The 24,058-nt window shown below is 40.0% G+C and overlaps 1 protein-coding gene across 2 annotated transcripts; it reads right to left on the bottom strand.

The window, feature by feature from the left end:
* Nucleotides 1–5,135: 5,135 nt before the first annotated feature.
* Nucleotides 5,136–12,289, bottom strand: VIP (vasoactive intestinal peptide). Of its 2 annotated transcripts, XM_071807304.1 has the most exons (7): nucleotides 12,164–12,289; nucleotides 11,621–11,742; nucleotides 9,832–9,972; nucleotides 9,350–9,454; nucleotides 7,738–7,857; nucleotides 6,973–7,081; nucleotides 5,136–5,424 (listed from the first exon to the last, which is right to left on the bottom strand). In XM_071807304.1, the coding sequence occupies exons 2-7, from the start codon at nucleotides 11,731–11,733 to the stop codon at nucleotides 5,416–5,418; spliced, it is 597 nt and encodes a 198-aa protein (XP_071663405.1). In that variant the 5' UTR covers nucleotides 11,734–11,742; nucleotides 12,164–12,289; the 3' UTR covers nucleotides 5,136–5,415. The 2 variants fall into 2 exon arrangements, with proteins under 2 accessions (XP_071663405.1, XP_065691281.2); XM_065835209.2 differs by lacking the exon at nucleotides 9,350–9,454.
* Nucleotides 12,290–24,058: the final 11,769 nt, after the last annotated feature.

Below are 24,058 nucleotides of genomic sequence, written 5' to 3'. Positions count from 1 at the left end.
ATGGCATAAATACACAAGTGAGTGCTTGCCTGGCTCTCTTTCTTCTTCCTTTTGAAGCATTAACACTGGTGACTGGCCAATGTGTAACCTATACCACTCATTACTCACAGAGAATGTCAAAGGACATATAGCTCTCTTTGTCCTAATCTCTTCAATAACCTGCTAGGATTTTGCTGTGACTTCACCTCCATTTCCCCTTCCTCAAGCTGGTAGGAGCCAGCAAAGGACCAAGGGTGCTGTGGTCATCACCTGGCTGCCCAGTATTGCAAATGATGGAAAAACAGCACAAGGGATGCATTTGTCATTCCCCTCAACTGCAGGATTAAGGAAGTTGGATTAAAAAATACAGGCTATAACCGTGTAAAAGGATGTGTTTAGAGATCTAGGTGAAATTACCTAATAACTTGGGCATTTACTTGTTTAAGAACCCAGTTTTCCTTCACACACATTTTAGACTGGATTTAGTGGCATTCAAGAGTACATGAAATAAGCAAATAACTAGGAGCCAATGAGGCTCCACATAAATTATTTCTTCTCTATCAAAGGGCTGATGTGCAAAAACTTGACACCTGACAATGCTACCAGACAATTTTACAAGCAAAACTAGAGATCATTCTGTCTTTGTCACAACCAGTCCACAGCCTGGCTATTTGGTAGGCTACTGGCAAAAAAATGCTGCTCTCTGTACATTTCCTAAGTAGAAAGGTCTTCACTGACCCATCTCATCTAACAACAGGAGACAGTGACTGGTTTTATCTTCTCTACTACTTTCCCCCAGTGCTAAAAAGAGTATATGTGTTGGGTAGGAGTAAATTCTGACTTGACATCTATTAATAGGATCGACATACTAAAACCATTTATATCCCATGTTTGGAAATAACTTAAGCTCTTAGAAGTTGTGGTCTCATTGAAATGAGAAATGAGGCTTCTAAATGTCCCAGCTAGTTCAAGAAAAAAATTCAGAAAATTAATCTTGTGCAGCAACCTCACATATAACCTTTTATGTCTATTACCCCATGCAAAACTCTGTCTAATATTAAATAGTTCACTCAGTATAGAAGGACAAGGTCTTTTTTCTCCTTTTCTTTCTTTCGTTGTTGAAACAACCCTCATTCCCGAAAACATGCTCTATTGAAAATATTGTTCTCACCATGCAAGTGTTGATATTTAGAGAATTGTCTTTTTCACTGTACCATTATGATTGATGTCACTTTCAGCTTAATCTTTGAATAATCAGTCATACTTTTATTTACAAATGTTGATCAATTTATTTATTGAAAATACTTATCCTTACAGGGGAAACATTTGGGGTTTTCTTCCATCCCTACTAAGTGGCATGCATGTTTATGTGTATGAACTAAAGTAAAACTTGTATTGCCTTTTTTACTTCAGAAGTGGAAGATGCATCAAATTATTCTTCAGAATTTTTTTAAAAGATTGATGTAAAACATCGGTGTCTAGTTTCCTACCTCCAGTCTTAAAACCAGCTTGTCAACCTGGCAAGTGATACGCCTGCAACTGTTCCAAAGCAGAAAGGAAAAGAGCTGAAAATATTGTAGTTGCCTGAGCCAGCACAAGCCTCATGAGGCCACATGTTCTGTTTGATGTTTCCAAGGAAATGTCAGCCTTCTGCGCCAGTCACAAACCAGGTGGAAAATCTCCAGTGAGAAGTCAGAGTCTGTCTGTGAGCAGGACAGGTTGCTCCTGCAAATCTAGTTGTGGAGATTCTCTGCAATACTCAGCTCCATAAGCAAGGCTGGCAGTTAATGGATTGCTGTACCAGAAGTTTAAGGTCTACTGTAACTGTTCCTCTCAAAAAGCATAGGTATACATTCATACACCAGCTTTGCAAGCCAAAGGTGAAGTTATCAACAAAGAGTGGAAAAATTGTGGTAAGTGGATGGGGGAGAAAGAAAATAAGGAAAAACAAGACGTAGTGGAAAGCACGGGCAGTATTTCAGAAGGTGGTGAACAGCCTTTTCCATCTACCTTTCCCTAATGCTTTGCAAGCAAATACGTTTTTCTGGTATACATACCTCTTTTCCCTGAAGTTCTTTCTTTGCAGAGAAGTCAAAATTCATATACATGAAATTATGCCTGTGCTTTGGATCCAAGTTACCTGTTTTCGTGTTTTTAAATAGAAAACAGGTCTCAGGCTTTCAGGTGGAACACTCATAGGCCCTCAAATCCATTTAAAACATCAGAGGAGCTGTTAGGGTTTTATTCATTTTTAATGTGTTTTTACCAGCTGTAATTTTAAAACGTTTTGTCAACTTTAGTAATTCTCATGGTTTTACACACAACCCTGACGGTTGCTCCTGACTGGGTGATGTTTATATAGATTCACACAAGCATGCAAATCCTGTCTGTGGGTACAGGACCAGAAAATATGCCCTTCCGGTGCCGATAAAGATGCACTTAAAGATGATTCTGTCCCTTTCTATAAGAGCTCCATGGGGTAGGTCCAAAACACAAAGCCCATTCAATTGAAAAAAAAAAAATAAATAGAAAAAAAGTTCTATCCTCTACAATCACAGATATTCCTACCCTCTGTGAAATTATGGAGAAACATGGTGAGATGTTTATTTAACATATACCCCAATAATTCTTCATAGTTTCATTCCTTTCTTCAAAGTGTTTGTGTTCTCTCTGCCAGTGATGTTCTTCTAAATCTCCTGGGTATTAGTTTTCCTCCTAACAGTCCTCTTGACACTCTCTTTGGAGCTGCCCCTTTCATTTTCCCAATTAACACAACAGACTGATCCCACTCTTATGTCATTTTGCGAATGAGTTGTAAGATTTGCGTCAGACTGAAAATTGGTCTCATTCAGTGAAATGCTGTGAATTTTTATTTAATTTTATCATTTAACCTTACCATAACCACTTGCCTGTGGACTTGAGGTGAACAATGTTTTATCTTCCACAATTGAACAGTCTCAATGTATTAACTAGGTCTTCTATCTCCTATAGAATGTCAGAAGTTGCTATGACAAGTTAAAAGTCATCCTTTACCACAAATGTCAAGTCAGATGTATTTTTCTGGAGGTTAGTATCCCTCCTTTCAGTGCTAGGTTTTTTCTAAAAGGTATATAAAACTTAGCATGCCTTTTAGAATGTGTTTATTTCCTAATCCTCTGAGGAAACTATCACAGCATTACTTTAGTTATTATAATGATGGTATTAATTTTATGTTTTACAAGATATTTACATATGATTCCCTAATAAGTGTCCCTTTTTTCTGTAACCCACTACATCTCCATTGTAGGAGAGAAAATACATGTTCTAAGGTTCTACAGTTTTCTGCAGGGAAAAAAAATATTGTGGCGATTAAACATTAGACATGAAAGACAAGCTCTTCCATCAGACACCTTATTGCTAAACTGGAAATAAACAAAAAAGAAAAGGCAAATTTAGAAAAAAAAAAAAAGAATGTTTTAATTATGGAGTCAAAAGTTTACTTGCTCCTGGTTTTGTTACTTTAAATTGAGGGAATGAATATTATGTATATTTAAACAAAAAGTTCTGCATATGAAGACCAATTGCAGCTTTGGTTCTGTTTTGTTTTGTTTTTTTTTTCGCTTACTTTTTAAAAGATTACTTAACACAGGAATCCTAACAAAGTTCAAACTACACCGAAGACAGTTTGCAGTTAAGTACTACAGCATCAGTCTGTTAGTATCCTTCACATGTTTCTAAAGCTACTTTTGCACTCAAGCATTCCTAATAAAATAGGAATTGAGAGTGGACCGCTATTAGAAGATCACTTTTCAAGAAAAGACTTCAAAATTACACCTAAATTTTGTGAACCATTCATTGTCTTAGGCTAAAATAAATTCTGTCAAGGCTAGATAGAAATAGCAATAACAGCACCTGATCTGTGTAAGCTGGTTTTCTTTTGACCAGGAGTTGCCAATACTCAAAAAAATTGCAAATCAGAAGGCTACATATTTATGAGAACTAGTCTCTATAAATCTCAAATTTTATCACGTTTGAAGCTTCCTTTTAAATGAGAACAGTAAACTTGTAAGTGAAACTTGTAAATCAGTTTTATCAGTCTCTATGTGTGCATATGTATGATACATAAATATACTTGAAATTCTAAATCGAACTTGTAAGTAGGTCTGATAAGTTTTTCTGCTTCAAATTTCATCGCTTTCTAGGATGTGGGAGGGGAGTCAAAGGAGTGTTATGGCTGGTATCATGCATGAATTTGCATTTCATATGTTGTGCATGCAGTACCACACACTTTCCTCACTGCAATGGAACTATTGGTTCTCGTGACAGTAACTAATTCTTTAGAAAATAATCCGATTTTTAAAATCTACAATTTTAATAAAATACAACCAGATTCAGAATCACAGCAACAGTCAATCAACTGTAAATTTCCAATTCCATACCAAGCTACAATTATATAAAGCTGAAGAAACAGGGACTGGAGGCTTACTTGCTTGCTTTTCTGATAAAACATAGTATACCTTAGCTAAAAAATATTATCTTCATCTATCACTATAGTAGAGACAGTACATACTGGGATGTCTACTGTTACAGGTACCTTTAGCACTGATTCAAACCAGTAATAGTTCGCTGTGAAAATAAAATGATTTGTTGTCTGTGTACTCTGTAAATCATATTAATTGTGAAAAACGAGTAAAGTGCCTTCAGATCTATTTTATATATAGGGAATAGTTTCATTATCAAAGCTACAGACAATTAAATGTAGAATAACTGGTGACTTTAGGCATTAAACAAATCAAGGGATAGCATTCTTCACTTGTTTTCTTGGCCCCAAAGCATCTAAAACATGATTGAAAATAAAGGATACATTTCTGGTCTTAATATGAATTCTGTGAACATGAAGGAAAGATTCTGTCAGAGGTTAAATGATTTGTAATGCTTTTTCATTTTTTCTGGTTGCTTGTTAAGCTGCTAGAGAAGCATTCCCTTTTGCACAGCAGCAACCTTCAGAGATCTTTGAGATTTTTACACACTTCGCATGTTCTTTTTCTCTTGTTTTTACAGTAGTTTATGAAGCTGTCTGGAAATGTACCCCTATTATCCTATAGGCTTTTGTGAAGTTGTACTGTATCTAAAATAAGCCAACTAATTAGTAATGATGGGCTTTTTCAGCTGCACACTCATTTTCAAATGAATTTATTGAAGTAAAGGATTTACAGCATATGGACTCACAGACTTCTCATGAGTTAAACTGGCATCCATATGTACAGCTTTCAGTAGAGAACTCTAGAGTAATATTTACAATGTAAATATCAACTTTTATTACATAAGAAACAAATATATCACAACTTTCACTTCACAACATATTTGTTCTGGTTTGATGACTGAAGTCATCTCTTTGAAATACTATGTGGAACTCAAAAATAACTTGTTCTTGTCATAGACTTTACCAGGTGTCCTTCAGAGGTCCTGAAAAACAAAGGAGAAATGTGTTTTAAAAGCCACTTTCGTAAGCAGTTGCACCATCAGGCTTATAAAAGCAGACAGCAGGCAAGAAGTAACACTTGATACAAAACAACTGCTGTGCTTGGGGCTGCCAAGCATGAGATGGAGCTATTTACAAGACCTTGGTGGGCATTACAGTCAGCAGACAGGCTGTAGGATGAGGAGGAAAGGTTGAAGGGTTAGACAAAAGTGTTACCACATGTTGGCCTACATCTGAATGGCTCACTTTGAAAACAACTGTATCCTTGAAATGGATATGCAAATTCAGGTTGCTTGATACACACTGCTTCAGCAACTGGGAACTACAACAAAATGGCCAGTAATGATCAATATTGAGTAAACGATTCGCCTATAGGGAAATCTGGGCCATCCATTTGGTCCATAAAAAAGGAAAGGACTGAAAATGTTCTGAGGAAGACATCCACAACCCACTGCACCTCTATTATCTCCCACTTACTCAGAAGTTTTAGAAGGTACAAAATCCAGGAGCAGATATTTTTGCAATAACCTTGTCTAGAAATAAAATGTCTTTCCTTAATCCCATCATTTACAATTTGTTGTTGTTGTTGTTGCTTAAAGTATAAGCAGTTTATGTCTTTTCTAATCTCTGGGAATTTTAGAGGAACTGCTACATTCGTGGAAAGGAAAAGAACATTTTCTTTCAGTCTTGGAAGGAAACAACTATTTGGAAAAATGTCTTTTATGCCCTCTCCCTCTCCCCCCAAAAAGTTATCTTCAAGAGTAGCCTTTTTTCTTACTTGTAGTTGAAGCACAGCTGAATGCCAAAAAGCATCCTATCATCAATTTCATAACACACTTCGAGAATAGCAAGCCAAATTCCCTTCTATGTTACCTTTTCAATTTTATGTCCCTGCAAGTGCTGTGATGTAGAAGGGTTTACATTTCAGTAAACAAACAAACAAAAAAAAGTATTTGTAAACAATTTTAGAAAAGTAGTATTAGCTAACTGGAAAACAGTAACTGCAATGTTTGCATGTCAGATGATCCCTCTGCAGTACACCTTAGGTGGGAGTCAAGTGCTTTCTTAATGTTTAGGGTTCATGTTGCTCATCCACTTAGTTCTAGGGGCAACTCCCGTATAATGAAATAGATGTTAAACAAAATGTGCAGTTTTTTTTTTTTTTTAATTAAAAGAAATATCCTGGAGTATGTTCTCTGAAGAAATAATCATCTTTGTAAATAAATTTAGTCAATTCTGTGTTTATACTGTGGTGCACACAAGTTGAAACACCCAAGTGAGTTAGGTGCATTATTAACAGTGCCATTTAATTAGGAATTTTCAGCAACAGCAATCATGGGATAACTTAATTATTATTATAAAAATTATTACCATGTTCAGGCACAATCCCTATGGAAATATGCAGCGTTTTGCAGAACATGTCTCTTTCCTACATTATTCTGCTTTTCTGATAGACCACACTTTATGTATGATTAATCTCATTTTATGGGTCAAGTGAAGTAACAGCAAAAGGAAAGAAAATCTGGGCATACCAGTGGGAGGCGGCTCAGCAGATCATCTACAGCATCATAGTTTTCTGAAAAGGAAGGTTCAAGAAGTTCTGCTTCATCTCGAAGTTTAGCAGGGTTGAGCTCTTCTTGGCTGTTAGGGATCAGAAACAAGTTTTACTGCTCTCAGAAGAAAAAGCAAACAAGCAAGCTAAGATTTCTTCTACCTGTAGCTGTTGCACATTTTGTTACACTTATACCAAAGTGTTATAAATCACATGAAATAACATGTTTAGTGGGGGAAGAGACATGGTATTTAAAAACAGTTGTCTAAATGAGTGAGTATGCAAACAGAATATAAGATCTACAAAAACATGTGCTGGCATTTCTCACCTATACTGATTAGGTCTTTCTGGGTCTTCATTTTACATGCTTACTTAAAGGCAAATTTTCAACAAATAGTGCATTTAGTTTAGAAAATTGTTGTTCATGTTCCATAGCTCTGTGGATTTTTCTTTAAGAGGCCTTTTTAAATAAATAAAACTGTTTTAAGATTCTGACAGAAGCTTTTTTAAATTGCCAGATGCTGTATCCTCTTTATTCTTTTATTCTAATCTGATTGTAGTGTCTGTTCCAGTCTGGAAGAAAACGCTGTCTGTATTTGAAAACCATGTTATAAACTATGTTATAAAGTCATTAACGTCCATTGCCCTTTGTTTGTCCTCTCTATACACTTATGTGGGTATAAATCTTTTTTATTTTAATACCGTACAAGTATGGAAACAGTAAGTACTGTCTTTCTTGTAGTACCTTCTTTTTCCAGTTAAAACTGAGTTTAAGTACTTCTTCACAGCCATTTGCTTTCGAAAGCGGCTGTAGTTGTCAGTGAAGACAGCGTCAGAGTGGCGTTTGACGGGACTGTCCTGGGAGCTGGAAATAAAAAAATTACAAAAGCCAAATTAGGAGATGATATCCATTTAAAAGAAGATACCATTAAATGAGTGAAACAGATTTTACAATGTAGGTTAGTTAAATAAAACCAAATTTTCATTTCAGCTTTAATTTCCAGCTATGACTTTGAGTCTTTCTTTTGTTGAAGAAAAGCCACTGCTTCTACTGCTTAATACATATTTTAGTAACAATGATCAAGTTCTAAGGATCAGTATTCAGTCTTCTCCTGCTCAACTTTGCCATGGCCCATGCAAATAGGATCCATAGGCTGTGATTTCTAGAGTCCCTGTCCCAGGAATTATGCAGGATCAAATGGCTGAGTGTGGATTTCACGACTCTCTCATGTCTGTTCTCAGGTTACCCTTTTTAATAAAATTACTTTCTTCTGATTCCTATCATTTATGTAAATATATTTTACTACAAAGCCAAGGTGCAGGCAGAGTGGTTTAAGCTTTTAAGGGACCTGGTTACTGTTCATATGGAACTCAGTGAGGACAGAGCCTGCCTCTGAGGAAAGTAAGAGTGTAGCGTCACATACATAGCTGTTGTTTTAAGGAGGTATCAGGAGACAAAACACACCTTGTGAAATCCAGACTTGGAGGCCTATTTTTCATGCATCTTGGGAAGTCTCAGTGTGTTCTGCTTTAAATGATGTTAGTTTAGAGCGTACTGGCACTATATGTTCTGGAATAAAGGCAGCATTGACATAAATGTAGGACCTAATTTTCACTCAGCTTTTGAGTATATGAAGTAGGCACTTAAAGGAACTCTCATATCAGGTCAGACCAAAGTACTCTACTATTCCATTCCCAAGTGTGCCATGTAGCTGCTGCTTAGCGATATGAAAACAAGGAAAGTGAACAGTAATCCTTCCAAGCATCCTGCGGTCATTAGTTTTATGAACATCGTGATATGGAAGTTGCATCCAGATCTCTTGTTTATGGATTTGCCTCATTCTTTTTTTGAATCCTTCTGTAATACAGATCTCCAAAACATCTGGCAATATGTTCTACAGTAGGAAAAAAAAAATTCCTTTTTGTTCCCACTGCAAATCAATTGTTTCTTAATTTCATTGAGTGTTGCCCTGTCGTTATGTAAGTACTGAGTAATCAATCATTTTGTATTTACTTTTGCCATTCAGCTGCCAAGCTAGTAAAAACAGTACCAGGGGAAAAGAAATAGCAAATTGTCTTGATAATTATTATAATATGGCCACTATTTATTATCAGCGCTATGTGCAGTGTCTGTTGCTCTATGCCTCACAGCTGTATCAGGAATAAATAATAACATATTAATTTAGTAACAAAGACCACTAAGTTGTTATATAGGATTTTCAGCTTCCCCATAATTATATCAGTTTCTCTTTTGTTATCTCTATATAGCAAAAATGAGAACTTAAGTACAGAAGGGTAAAAAATTGCCAATGAAGCCAGCTAGGAAAAAACTCTACCTAATGTAATTGTCACCTCACCTAACTCGTTTTCTAATAAGCGAATGCAGATATCTCTTCACAGCAAGTTTAGCCAAAAGATGGCTGTAGACACTGGTGAAAATTCCATCAGCATGCCTTGCATTTCTGAAATGGACAATAAATAAACTCTACAATACAACCTGGGTTCATATCATTTTGATAATGTTCATTTTGTAAACATACTACTTTCCTTATCTATTGTACATTTTAGATCAAGCTAATTTCATAAAACAACTTCCAAATTTTCTCACTGTAAGTCCTTCCTGAGAAGTGAATATATTCATCATGCCAGAATGGCAACGCAATCAGCATTTCTGCAGACACTCCTACTGCTAACAGTATTCAACCAGAGGCCATGTGTTTGGTTTTTTTTCTGTAATTGATACTTCCTTTACTATTTCTCAATTTGAAAATGTGACCAATTTTTGTCCGAATTCAAGTAGTGCATCATCATATTTATTTATGATAATAAAAAAACTCACCTATCAATAATTCTGGACAGATCAAAATAGAATTTCTCATTTTCAGGTAGTGTGTTCTGCAAAATGTCTGATTCAGACTTTAATGACCCGTGGGCATGGTCAGGTTCACTGGCTCCATCAAATGGCATTCTGTTTCCCAATCTGTTGGAGAGGGAAAACATGTGAAGTACAGTTAGCTAAGGACATGCAACACTTCATTGCAATTTACATTCTGATTTGTGTCAAAATGCACATCTCCCTACTTTAATCTGTAAGGTAGTCTAAAGTAGTCTGGACAAATCAAAAATCACCTTCAGGTATAATCCATGCTCAGTGAAAGAGTAATCGACATAATAGATCCTTCCCTTTAATGCATATTTTCTAGATATATGTTGTCATTGCACACAATTTATTCCAGTAACAGTGTATACTGTATGTCAATTGCAGTTCAAGGGATAATGATGAAGCTTTTCATAACAATTACATTTTATATAAACAATGAATGGAATTACCAACCTCTACACATGCAAAGTGAAAACAATTCCTGTGAAGTACTTACCTTCCTATTAAGATTTAAAATGTGCATTGAAACGCAGTATGAAACAGTTCTTAGGCCTTCTCCAAAGAAAGTAAATATACCCTCCAAAACTTGAAACTAAATACGAAGTGTAGTAATGTATCTCTATGTGTTTTTATTCTCTTATGTTTAAATTCATTTGCCAGCTGCAAGTTTAAAAAGTTCACATTTAATATTTCAAAATGTATCACAGCAATTGCTATGTATAAACTGATTTACCTTTACTTCCCATTTAAATAAACTAGTTTCTTATGATGCTTCATATTTTATCAAGGGCAATCTAACTGCATAGCAGTAGTTTGGCATCAGGCATTTCTTCTAACTGCTATTAAGTGCTGGGACAGACAACAGGCTCCCATCAGTATACTAAACCTCTGCGTATGATGATGTGCAAAAATCACATGCTAAAACTAAGATAGACTCTTCTTGTAATTTTACAGTGATTAGAGCTATTAGTATTACTTATATATCTGAGACATGTAAGACTTCTGTCTGGTAAAAAAAAAATAGTATAGTTGTTGTGTTAAATCAACCAACTCAAGTCACACCTTTTGAGAAGCACTCACTACAATGTTTTGCTATACTGTTTTTCTTTGGTCTTTTTACACCTTATGTTCCTCTTACCTAAATGTAAAATATACTCCTCTGCCACCTAGTTTAATTTAGTTAAGATGACTAATAACAACTTCAATAATTCAGAGCATGCAGCAGTACAAAATCACCAGTACATACAGACCACTTCCACTCACTCATAATTTAGGAATGTTTAATGTCTTTGATTTTGGCTATGTATGTCTCTGCTTTCTAAAAAATGCATCCACCAAGCTGAACTTGGGTGATAAAGGATCTTTCACGTAAGTAAAGCCGAGGTTGTTTCGATGGACATGCACCACGTCCTGGAGCACATTTTGACACACATCCTCTGCGCCATCTCCGTACAGGGTGGTCGCGGCTGGCTGTCTCGTGGGGTAGCATTGCTGTTGGGGTGCTCTGGGGGTGTCTGCCTGTCTCGGGTGGTTTTAAAGGGCATGTTTGGCGGGTACCGGCGGGGCTCGGCCCCGCATGCTTGACCGAAGTCTCAACGTGGAGATGCGCACCCGCCAGTCCCCAAGCGAGCACCCAAACACGGAGCGCCGCACCGTGTGCTTGTCGCAAGAACACAGCGGACCGCTGGCGCTTGTCACAGCCCCCTCGACCGACCCGGCGGAGCGCGGCGCGGAGCGCAGCTCTTACCGCGGGACAGGGGGGAAGTTGGCGCCCCGCGGGGGCAGCGCCCGCGCCCGCCAGCAGAGGGCGCTGAGGAGGGCGAGGGCGAGCAGGAGCGGGGAGGCGCTGCGGTGCTCCATGGCCGCCACCTGCGGAGGGAAGAGCGCAGCCGTCACCCACCGACCCGCCCGCACCCACCGGGCCCTGCGCTGGGGCACTGCGGGGAAACCGGTCCGGCCCGGCCCCGAGGGACTCCGCCGGCAGGGGGGCCGCCACGGTGACCTCGCTGCCGTAGGGCAGGGAGAGCTGCCACCTGCCGAAAGCGGTCCCCGGCACCGTGAGAAGAACAGCAGAGCCCGGGGTTTAACAACCTTATAAAATACACACATTTTTTAAGCGCTAAAAGACAGGGGTCACTCCCCGGCTGCTCCGGGCGGTCAGACCCCCTCTCTGCGACCCGACGGCCGAGGCGCCTTCCATGCAGGTCTGGGAGAGAAGGGGACAAAGGGACGGGGACGCCCTCCTCATGCACTGGGAAGTTGCCGCTGCGGCGGAGGGAAAGTTACTCACGGAGCCGCAAGTCTGTCGGTGTGGCTGGCTGGGCGTGCGCGGAGCGCTGCGCTGCTGGGGGCCTGCGCCCTGCCCCGCTGCGCGGCTGACGGGGCGGCGGAGGATGAAGGTGAATAGGAGAGCTCCGTCCCGCCGCACGCTCTGAGCTGCCCACCGCGCCACCGCGTTTTATAGCGTTTACACGTTTCTGCTTCCGAAGAAGCAATCACGTTACTGAGGAGACGTCACCCTTCCCAAGGGGACGGTCGCTTTGTTCAGGACAGTCAGAGGCTTATATTTAATTCATGAGCAACCGCGCACTCTACCTCTCCCCCTCTTCCCCTCCTCCCCCCCCCTTCCCCCTCCCGCCCCATTATTTGATTTATATTAATGAGTTAGTTTTGCGGGGAACAGGTCCCGGTCGGCAGCGTGATTCCACCGCACAAAGCAGGGGAGCGGGCGGCTGGCCGGCGGCTGCGGGGGTTACGCCGCGCCGCGTCCCTCTGAACGCACCCGGGGCAGAAGGGAGGGGAGGTGGCTGCAGCCCACGGGGCCCTTCGCTCTCTCCTCGAGTACTTCCCCGCGGAGTCCCGGGCTGGCTCCTTTTTCTGGCTATTCGACAGCGTTTTCAGGCTTATCCGATCCTTCTCTGTCCCTGGTACAGGCCCGCCCCTGCCGGGTGTCCACGCCCGGGATGCGCCGTCGGATGGGCCGACGCTTGCACAAGCGGCAGCGCCTGAGTACGCAGGAATCTTAAAAATAAAATGTTTATTTAGACTTTAGCTTGATTTTAGCAGGCGGAAGGGGTGCTTTCCAGTGTTTGCTTTTTCCTTTAAAGTGTGTGTGTTCGTGAGAAACGGATCAGCCCCCACATCCAAGTACCACTTGGTGCATCCACGCACCGTAGGTGCTTGTAGGCGTTGTTCTGTGGATCCCCGCGCCGGTACCCTCTGTGCTGGCGCGCAGGGAACGCGGCTGGAGCGCGCGTTAAACCCCGGTGCGCGGAAAGGGGGTCAACTCTGCCTGCTAACGTGTCTCAAGCCCAAACTTCGGGGCTGGAGTCAGTACAACGGCAAGGGAGAACGAGGTAATAGCAAGCCTTGGATTTTCTCCTTCGAGTTTTCTCTGCCTCAAAGAGATCTGTGAGCAGCAGGGAAAGAAACACGGGGGAAGCAGGCATGGGACCCGCGCGGGGGGCGGCAGAGCAGGGCTGCTCCTGCAAGCACTTTTTAGGTGTCACACAGTGTCTTTTCAGTGCCTGTCCTGAAATAACTGCCAAATAGTCGCGGTAAGAATTACAGCTGAAAAGGTCATTATCGTTTTTTCTTTTTCTTGGGCATTTTTTATGCCTCTAATCCTCCTACTCAGTAAGTAACGATTGTACAAATCCATACAGACGATTTCACAATTTCTTCTTACTTCTAATAAGTTTCTCTATTTCGTGTTTCACTAAAGGTTAGGCAGTCTCAACGCCGAAGATTCTGCGATGCTTAATCACATTTTCTAATTCAGTTACATAAAAATTAAGTGAATTAGATTAAAAATGCCTGGAAATTTGTTTCTCAGATGACAGCTGTGACTAAAACCAGAGTTCCTGCAGTAGTCTAATTTCAGGAAATTTTCCCCTTGTTACTACATAACTAGAGGTCGAAGAAGCAATTCTGCTCTGGAATGGCGCGATGAGCATCGATAGCACCCTATTGCCCTCATCCCTTAGAAATATCCCAGCTAGGGCTCATAGACGTTGTGTTGTATGTACCACCTGGGAAAGTTCAACAGACTTTACCCCCACGCTTGAGAGAGGAGGAGAAAGCCATCTCCTGAGTGGCGTAAAGACGCGTCGTTGGGGCGCTACGAAGGCTGCGGATGCCCAACCTCCTACCCGGAGCGGCCAGCGATGAGGGGGAAAGCGGCTCTCGGGCCAGAGGGCGCGGGCAGCCCGCAGCCAGCGCTGAGCAGGGCTCGGGGTGACCGGAGCGCAGCGGCTGCCCGCAGCCCCACTCCACAGCTCCGCTCCTCCGCCCCATTCCTCAGCCCGCCCCTCAGCCCTTCTCCTCGGCCTCGCTCCGCAGCCCGGCTCCTGCCGAGGGCGCCGCGCCGGGAAAAGCCCAAACGCAGCCGGCGGCAGGTACCGGAGAAGAAAGAAGTTTCCTTTCAGCATGCCTGGGCTAGCGCAGCCTGGACGTGGGGGGAGGGCTCGCAGGAGCCCTGCGCGCTGCCGTCCCTGTGACGGAGAAGGGGAGCCGCTGACTAAATCTAGGGGATATATGAAAAATATTTCTGTTGTCAGTTGCTACGTATGTGCTATATGGGTGGCTGCATCCTGTGAGGAAAACTATACAGACTGCGCTGCCAAAAACATTCGGGAAACGCTGGTAAATCTGTAACTTTTACCATACCACACCACAGCATACCACTCCATAGCATACCATGATGTACCATGCCATATCCACTCATTTAGCACACCTGGTAAGGCTGTAAGGCTGGCTAAAATGGCCCCAAAACCTTTCTCAGTGTGGCAGTATTACCGAAAAAAAAAAAAAAAAACCACCTCTGTGTATAGTCCTTTTAATGATCCGAACAATGTTTAGTGCATCTAGTTTTACAATACTCTTTTCCTCATTCGATGGACGAAATACTGAGTCATTAGGAGATCAAGTGGATTCACCTTGTTTGCTCAGGACATCTCCAGTGCAGATTTGAATTGACCCCAGATGTCCCAAGCACTTTTCAATTGCCCTAACAATTATCTGCATTTCCCTTCAACACCCTGCTGCACCCACTGTCTCCTCCTCTTGAATCAAGATAAACTGAAGAAGCGATGATACTTCTCCGTTTCTCCTTTGCCCTGCCCTTCTCCTCATTTCTCAAGAAAATTTTCATAGGGTTGTTTTGGGATGATTGAGAAGGGTTTGGGGTGGTAATCCAAATTCTAGCTTTCCCAACACTTTTTTTTTCCTTGAAGCCTACATACAGTACTATTTCCACATATTTTGGAGATGATTTGATAAGAGCAAGTCATTAAAAATAAAATCCTTTATAAACATACAGACGGAGAAAAGACCCTTTTCTAGAGGAGTCCTGAGTGCTCTAAGACCTAGGCAGATGGACCCATTCTGGATGGTAACTCCTACTGTCTTTTACTGGCAGAAACTCTACCCTCTCAGAAAAAATAGTGCTTGGGACCTTCTCCAGGATAATATCTAGACACAGGCAACTCTTGGGCAACTGTTTTGCAGTGGCTGTTGCAGGAATCCTGATGCATACAGCTCCACATTTACTGATCCTTTGCTCTAAATGTTATAAAATATCTCCTCTTTACTCTTGCTTTATTTTCTTTAATGCTCCACTTAACAACAACAACAAAAGGATATAATCAGAAAATGACAATATTTGGGAATGATGGAGAAACAATTAGACAAGATTGAGTAAAGAGCGGAAGCTTGTCTGAAAGTTTATCTCACCATTTGTACACAAACTTGTGTGATGTATGTATATTAATCAAGTATTACCTAAAATAGCTACATCATCTGGGAGAAAGAGATTTTGGAGTTTGGGGGTTTGTTGGTTAGATTTTATGACTATTTTTAGTATGTAAAACCATTCTGAAATTGATGGGCTGAAAAAACTCTTAAAACCAAATCCTTAGATGAGAGAAAACTCTACTTAAATGAAAGACCTGCTTAGCATTTACTAGATTTATCACGTAATTGCATTTTAAAGAGAGAAATAACATCAGCAATAGAGTTTTACTTTGGAAAGAAAAAAATAATAAATAGTTGGCTTAAGACTTGCATGCTATATCGGAAGAGAAAACTTCTGGTGACTCATGAGCTCTGCCTCACGAATTACTGGGTCTGCAGAATCTCCCTGGTGCATTACAGCTCATGTTCCTGTAGATGAGTTCAGAAACTCTGCCTTTGATCCCATAGCCGTATCACATTGATCCGTGAGTTTTTCAGAGCTTATAGAGCAGATTGATGGAGCACTACCCTTCAGCAGCCAGCAGAACAACTTTTCCAACTTCCACAAAAGAGATAACAGAATAAATGCCAAGAAACTGTATATGAAAAGTAAAAAAATACAAAAAAAAAAAGTGATAAACTAGCCTGCCCTTCTCTGATCCTTTAACGGCATGATTAGCATAATCTCCAACTCATGGTTGCAGCTTCCTATGGCTTTGCTTGGTCCCACTCTCCCACAAGCATTCATATTTCTCTGCATCACCTGGTTTGAAAAAATGGATAGGGTCACTTGCTGAAACTTGTCCCAGCTTCACTCTCTTTGCAACTATCTCTGAATCCTAACAATATTCAAGAAGAGACTGGACAACACCCTCAGACACATGGTGTGAACTGAGAGGTCGTCATATGCAGGGACAGGAGCTGGACTCGATGAACCTTGTGGGTCCCTTCCAGCTCAGGACATTCTATGATTTTATGAATGCTTCTCAGGAGAAATAAGGAGAAAACCATCAGTTCATTCTTTAGGTAAGTTTTATTTCAAAAACACAGTCACTGTTCCATCATACCCTTAGTCTGAGTGAGTTCTGCAGACTCAGAAATGTGATGGTAAACAATCAAACATGGACAAATATTTTGCAATTGAAAATTCGTGACTTGCCTCTTGCCGCAGAAACATTCAGCAGAAGAGTGCTTGTCTTTTCAGTTCCCAGCTGTGAGGGGGTCACACAGGTGGAACAGGGGAGCCTTCATTTCCTCTCTCACCCATCTTGAGCCCTATTCTCAGGTCACAAGTGTGGATCCTCAGAACAGAGTCATTAATAGGAGTAAATTCATACAACAAGTAAATTATATTAACAAATACGCATACTATGGATAACACTTGTACAAGCCCCTCCAATTCCAGGTGATACCTTTGCCTTATGACTCTGTGTGGGTTAACAATTGTCAAAATCAGTTTTCAAAATCACTAGAACATTTGTATTATGCCCATGATTCCCAATGACTCTTCCACCTCTTGCATGAATATGTCCTGACATCTCACTAACAGACATGCGTGACTAAAACTTCCTAGTGGATACCATGATAAGCAAAATGCATGCAGGAGAGCTGCTGACTCCACTGGTATTCCCAAGGGTCTTTTCCCCTTGTCTGCCATGCCATCTAGGAGAACTCTTATTGCTTGTAGTTTAGTTCTGTGTTTTCATACCGCCTGCTCCCTCATCCCAAAGTGCAGTCTCAGCTCAGTCTCAAAGACTCCAAGACAGTTTAGGGCAGACATTTTTTTCTCCTGGTGTTTATGCTGTTTGGTATGTGCTTGAACTACTACTTCATGTTGACCTGGTTCATAGTATGCAGCTATCTTAGAAGTGCCAGTCCAAATTCCTTATTCTTTAGCATGGACATGATGTTTTAGCCATCCCCCTCTCAATGTCAGTAATATGTATTCCACACTCATTCCCTAGGAAGATGGTGACTATGCAAGCTTCAACAGGAGCTTTAACAATTCTGGTTTTCTTTCAAACCAATCTCCTTTTCATGCTTCATCTAACTTGTTTAAACTATTTCATTCACCTTAAAACCCAGAAAATCACATGGTAATACCAAGCTTGTCAGGAGGCAGAGTGCTTTCTGGTTTGGTGATGTTAGGTCTTTGTTTTTAATAACCTATCTGAAATATGTCCTATTCCTACCAGTACTGTTATAATCTTCAACCTTCAGGAAAGGATCAGATGATACTTTCATCCCCAGAACTGTGTTTCTTCTCCTTCAGCTGCTCCAGCCCATTCCTCTTCTCTGCAAATCTGAAATAACTTCTGTATATGTCAAGAGTGCAGGTCTTCAATATGCCACAGCATTCAGACTCAGCTTCCAACCCAGTTTGGCTGCAAGTTCATCAGAAGCTCAGGGAATCCAAGAAGTTAATGTTAATGGCTAGGAGCACATTTCCAGATGCAGCCAAACTGTTAAAAGTCACTTTGCCTTCCTCCCTGTTTCATATACTGACTGCAAAATACCCATGAAGTATCAGAGAATTTAGCCCATTTATACATTTGCAACTGTATGACTGGAATCTTTCATAGTGTGCATACTATAACACCTGTTCAGAAAGGACTGGGATACTTCTCCAGTTTTGCATAGATCCTGTTTATAGTACAAGATCCTGGTTCTAGGCTGTGTGGCCAAATTCTTTTTGTTTTCCCCAGTGAATATTGCTACTATTGCACTGTCTGGAAGCCTGTGAGAGCAGACATTACCATCTCAGGATATAGAAAAACCCACGTCAGTTGGGCTGGAAGGCACATCTGAAGATGCTAATTATGCTAGGATAACTTTATCCCTTGAACTGACCTAATCATCACAAGTTCTTTAGTACCAGGCTGAAAAAAGAAACCATCTAAAAGCTACAGCAGAATCAAGCTATAAATGCTCAGTCTCAAGCAATTATCACTATTGTCTTCATGGAAAAAGAGCTGAGAAAGGTTTTCTAAAACTGTCCATGTGTATAAAGGGCGTAGTGTAACATGCTGTCTCTTAGCACTACTCTAAGCCTAACGTACATTATTATGGCTGTGAAAATCTGTATTCACATTTAGTTTCCATGAAGAAGCCATATAGAAGAAAGTATCAACCTATTAGTTTAGCATCCCTAATAAATTATGTAATTTGGACTTAACTGTTTCTTATATTAGTTATGGAATAATTTTTGTAGTGTTGATAAGAGAGACATATTTCCAATTTATAATTTAGTTCAACTCCATACGTCACGGAACAAACAATAAACTCCTACATATTGTTTAATTGGCTTCTTGGCCAATACATCAATGGCTCATTATCCTTTTTGTCCTACATGAAGCGTTAAGAACGTTCCAGTGCACCAAAGTCAATATATTCCACTTAATAAAGTATACATAAATAGATCCAATGCTGGTAGTGTTCTATGGGATTTTGGGAGATGAAGATCATAAAAAAAAAAAGATGAATAGGGACAGCAACACCTTTGATGGCCATCATATGTGCTGTCATCATGTATGTGTATAATTCTATTCTGCCATTTGGGTTTTTTTATTTGACAGATGAATGACAGTGCTTTCTGCAGAAACAAACGAAACATTCAGTACTGGTGTTACAATTCATGTGTTATTTTAATTTCTATTAAATGTTAATATTGAAATGTTGCTAACTATCGAACCTAAGCAATAAACCTTAGCACCTTGAAATTTGCTAAACTTCATACTCAGATTGTAACAAAGTATGATTTTATAAATTGTGGATTTAGATGTGAATCTTGCTCCTGGTGACTCTGGGTCAATCATGCAGTTACACTGACAGCTGCATACTAAAAATAACTGTGTAACTCTCCTCCAGCATGTAACTAGAGGATTTTTTTTTTTTTTTAATTTCCTGGTAGTAGGTAATTATTCTGTACAAGCTTTAAGTACAGTTCCATCTTTTAAGGCCCAGAAATTTCATCCTCAGTCCAACTTGTGGTCCAGGTGTCCGTGATTGAGCAAGGCCAAGGATCAGCCTCTCCCAAGCAGCAACAAGGGCTCTATTTCTCAGCTTGACTGACAACAGTCTGGCTAGAAAAAAAATTAGCGATTGTCAGGTTTGGAGCTGAAGAACTTATTAATGTTCAGTGTAGCCATATTTTAGTCCTAACTACCTACTGTATACACTACCCAGTAAATAGCTGTGTGTACTCATAAGGTTGCATACAATTCTGCTTGCAGAGTTTGTGCACACAATAAAAGATACCCAAGTAAAAGTGTCCTGATAGTGAAAGGGTCATAAGGTCACTCAGCAATGCACGTCATGTACAAATTAAAGAATCTGAAAATAAGCCATAAGTAGGAGTCACTAAAACAATTCCAGACTCTCTTCTGTCTTGTCCTCCAGACGAAGCGGAACCCAAAGCAAGTTCCCTCAGGACCTACCAGAATGTAACGCATTTTGTCAATTCCTCATTCTCTCTAGATGCAATACAGATTAGAGACAATCTTTTTAGAAGTCTGTAAGAGATTGTGCTGCTGGGGACAGTTTGTCTTCAGACAGTCTTGATTACAAACAGGATGGCTGCAATGTTGGCCTCAACAGCCAGAGGAGAGGCTGGGTCTCTGATACTAGAACTGTCTTTGTTCAGCTTTGCTTTCCAAATTCACCTCTAAAACCTCCCCTCAAACAGTTCCAAGAGGTGATCTTTAGCAGAATGAGACTCTAGAAAAACTCCTCTACAGTCTTTCTTTTTGTCATCCTATTTCATAGGCACATCATCCAGAGAGATAAAATGATGTGATATTCTGCAAGAAATATCTCCGTAAAACAACAGAAGTGCCAAGACTCAAACAAAGCTGTGATTCAGGAGTTCTTGACTCTGTTCTCATATTAATAGAAAGGAATGGCCGAGCACTGATTCTCTATGATCTCCATTGTCAACCCCTCATGTGTCTACATAAGGATGTAAGGATTATCCTTATCCTCACAGATCATTTTTCATGCCCAAAAAGTGACCAGGCAGGTGAGATGAGCAGAGTAGTCATCTGTTTTCACAGAGAAGAAACTTTCAACAAACAGAAATCACTTGGCAGATACAAATTATGCTCTTAAATTAGTCCCTAGAATGATGTGGTTTAAGGAATGATATTCTCATTCAGCAGAGTTATTAAATATATGAGTAATCTCACTGCGGTCAATAACAGAGCAATGTAGATTAAGTCGTCAGTCGTCAGTCAGAACATTTGGAGGGTTAAGGGTTAGGTGTGAATGATCTGTTTTCCTGGATTTGGCTTGTGTAGCAAGGCCCTTAGTAGTATGTTTAGCACTCTCCATTTGCAAATCTACTGCTACAGAACAGCAATATTTAATACAGTATATTTCTTTCTTTTGATTCACTCTTCTGTTGTACTGATAGATGAACAGCTAGCCTTGAAAGTATTTGATCACTAATGATTCAGATTTTGAGTACAATGTTAACCTCAGTAAGATTGTCTGAAACATACTCAGTCTGTTTTTAAATCTCTGTAATGCCCAACGCTAGAAGCACCTTTTAAATCACCTAGACATTCAATGTCTTACAGGTGCCTTGAAAGAAGCAGGAACACCTATTTATACCTCTACAAGACTAGTAAATGTGTTTAAATGTACATGATGATATCTAGCCTTGGGCACCCATAAAATGTCTGTGCGAAGGCATGTTGATGAATATGCCTTGTTATGGATTAAGACCAATTGAATCAGGAGAAACCTTTTTAGGGTTTTTTCAGGAACACTATCAGGACATTAAACATAGTCAAACTTTCACTTGCTTTGCAAAGTCATGATAAATATGACATTATCTAACTTATTTGGATTTGTTGAAGCCTGTCTTAACCTACACTGAGCTTTCTCAGTCCCTGTTTCTCTCCTCAATATTTTTGGTTTTACCGGGGATATCTCTGACCTAGACCACATTGTTTGGGTTGGTGGGAGAGATAAAAATCTTAGCTTTGGTGTTTCAGAGAGAGTTTTATTTTTTAAAGCTAATACATTTCAAATGTGGCTAAATGATGTAGGAATATATTTCACGTTCAACTTTCTTTTCAGAAGTGTTTAAATGCCTTGAAGCATGTAGACACTTTTAAAGATTTTATTTAGTGTAAGCACCCCAGAAAGTATGTTTTTTGAACATGCAGGATTTTTTTATAGGAGTCAGTTTTATTTCTTACCCAAAATGTTCAAAACTATCTGCATTACAAATTAGTGCATTGTAGATTTATAAGAATTTTGCAAGGCAATTCAAAATTTTATTAAATAACACTGGTCATTTAGTGCTGACAAAAAGGTGTCTGTATCTTTCTGCAACATCTGTCCAAGGGATTACAGAAAAAAAAAAAAAAATTAAAAAATAAATCAGTGCTTTGATGGCAAACTAGTGCTGGAGAGCTTATCACATGCAATCCAATCAACTCTTCAAAGTGATTTTCTGGATAACAAAGTCATCTTTGTTATTTGGCTGAACAACAAAAGAATGGGAGAGAGTAAAGACCTGTATATTTGTTTTCATCATACTTATCCAACAGACAGAGAGAGATGGAACTTACTATGGAACTGAATAGAAAAGCACTAAATTAGAAAAAAAAATGCAATCACTCTAGTAGAGGTTTAAAGGGAATACTTCCTTCCTACAAAAATAACTTTAAAAGATCAGCAGGTTATACAGTATGGGCACAGAGCATGAACAGAGCTTGGGTCTCCTCCTTGCCTCTCCAAAGTGCTTCAACTCAAGCCCTAGACTGGTCAGACTGGAGGCTGAAAGTTCATATCATTCTGGTGCACAGCTAATCATTGGCAACTTCTCCATTCATGTCCAAAGGAATGCAAATGACTGCCAGCTGTGGTTTTTACTCTTGTCAAGTTGGAACATGAGAGTAGCATCACCTTTCCTGTGTAGTCACCAATGTGCTGCCATAAAATAAAGAGGATTGATATTGATGTAGATCTGCCCTGAACTAGATATGAATAATTTTGCATTCCAGTGCCTTTTCATACTGTCCCTAGTCATAGGCACTGATGTTATGTCCTAAATCAGCAAATCCAATTTCCTGCTATCTCAGTCCCATCACTCTGCATAATCCCTTTCATGATTAAGCTACTCTTGTCTGAAAGAACTCCTTGCTCTAAAATAGTGCAACTGTTCTTTCACAGCCCTCAGCACACAATCACTTGATTCTGCTGCTAAATAGATGAAAACATGTCTCTGATGCAGAATGTCACTGGGAAAGCAGACAGGAAACATGGTTACTGAAATAGCTCCACAATCTGATCCATGCCCATCAGACACTGCCACCCTCATGCAGTAGCGTCGCCAGAAATCTTATGGGAGACAAAAGCTTACATAGAAGTTAAAAACAGAAACATGACATGCAAACCAGATTTCTGTTCAGGAGCAAAAAAAGCATGGAATAAGGCACAGCCCGCACCTAGAACAGTGAGACCGGAGATCCTCAGTGGAGTCACTGGTGCTGCTATAATGTGAGGCAGTAAAACAACCTGGAAAAGCCTTCTCTTCGGTGCCACGTGTGCTTCAAGAGCTGCTGGCAGCAGGAGCTCACCTGTTGACTGTTTCATTACTTTTCTCAAACTTCTCTATCCCAGCTGGATGAGAAATATCAAGTCAATTATAGTCATTATTAATATTCCACTGGAAAAGAAATTAGGATCTTGTAATCCTTTTCAACATTCAAAGAAGTAAACAAATAATTGCTCATAAAGTCATACAGAAAGTCTGAACACGCAACCCCTTTTACAACTCACTTTTATTAAGAGATCTAAATTAAGAAAGAGATATTTTGCCTGAGTTGTAAAACACTTTGTAAGGCTGATTTCTAGAATTCCATTCTCTGCTTTGTGAAGTTATATCAGCGTTGTTTTCCTTAATCTGCTCTGGACTTGGCAGAGGTAAATTTCCTATTAGTGTTTTCTTTCTATTTTCCAGAAGCTGTACTGCATCATAGACATCACCTAATTTCATCAAGTGCCTATAGATCAGGGATCTGGCATGTGTCATTTCACCTCTGAGAGGATATTTCCAGTAAATGTAGCTTTCAGTTTATAGTTAAGAATGGATGTTGAAATGACTCAAAAACTTTATGGTACATTGCAAGCGAGTTTTAAAAATTTGATTTGGCAAAGATATTGCATGCTCAGTGTGTTACAGTATGACAATCAGTAGGTGTCTGAAGAGGTGATCAGCTGTTCTTCAGTAGGGAAAGGTCAAGGAATATAATATGAGCTACTCTTGTAAATATGCTGGAACATAACAGCTCTCAGAGAGCTGTCAAGGTTTGTCTTCTATATGAAACATGAATTGGAGCAATTGTTTCTGTGCACATGGACGATACGAAGAGGAGAAGTAGCTCTGTTCACTTGAGGATGAGGTGTCAGGATATATGAAGGTTGATCAAAGCTCTGCCTA

The sequence above is a fragment of the Patagioenas fasciata genome, chromosome 3 (genome assembly GCF_037038585.1).
Source record: "Patagioenas fasciata isolate bPatFas1 chromosome 3, bPatFas1.hap1, whole genome shotgun sequence".
Lineage (NCBI taxonomy): Eukaryota > Metazoa > Chordata > Aves > Columbiformes > Columbidae > Patagioenas > Patagioenas fasciata.
The sequence above is the reverse complement of the archived record's forward strand: the minus strand, read 5'-3'. Positions and strand labels throughout refer to the sequence as shown.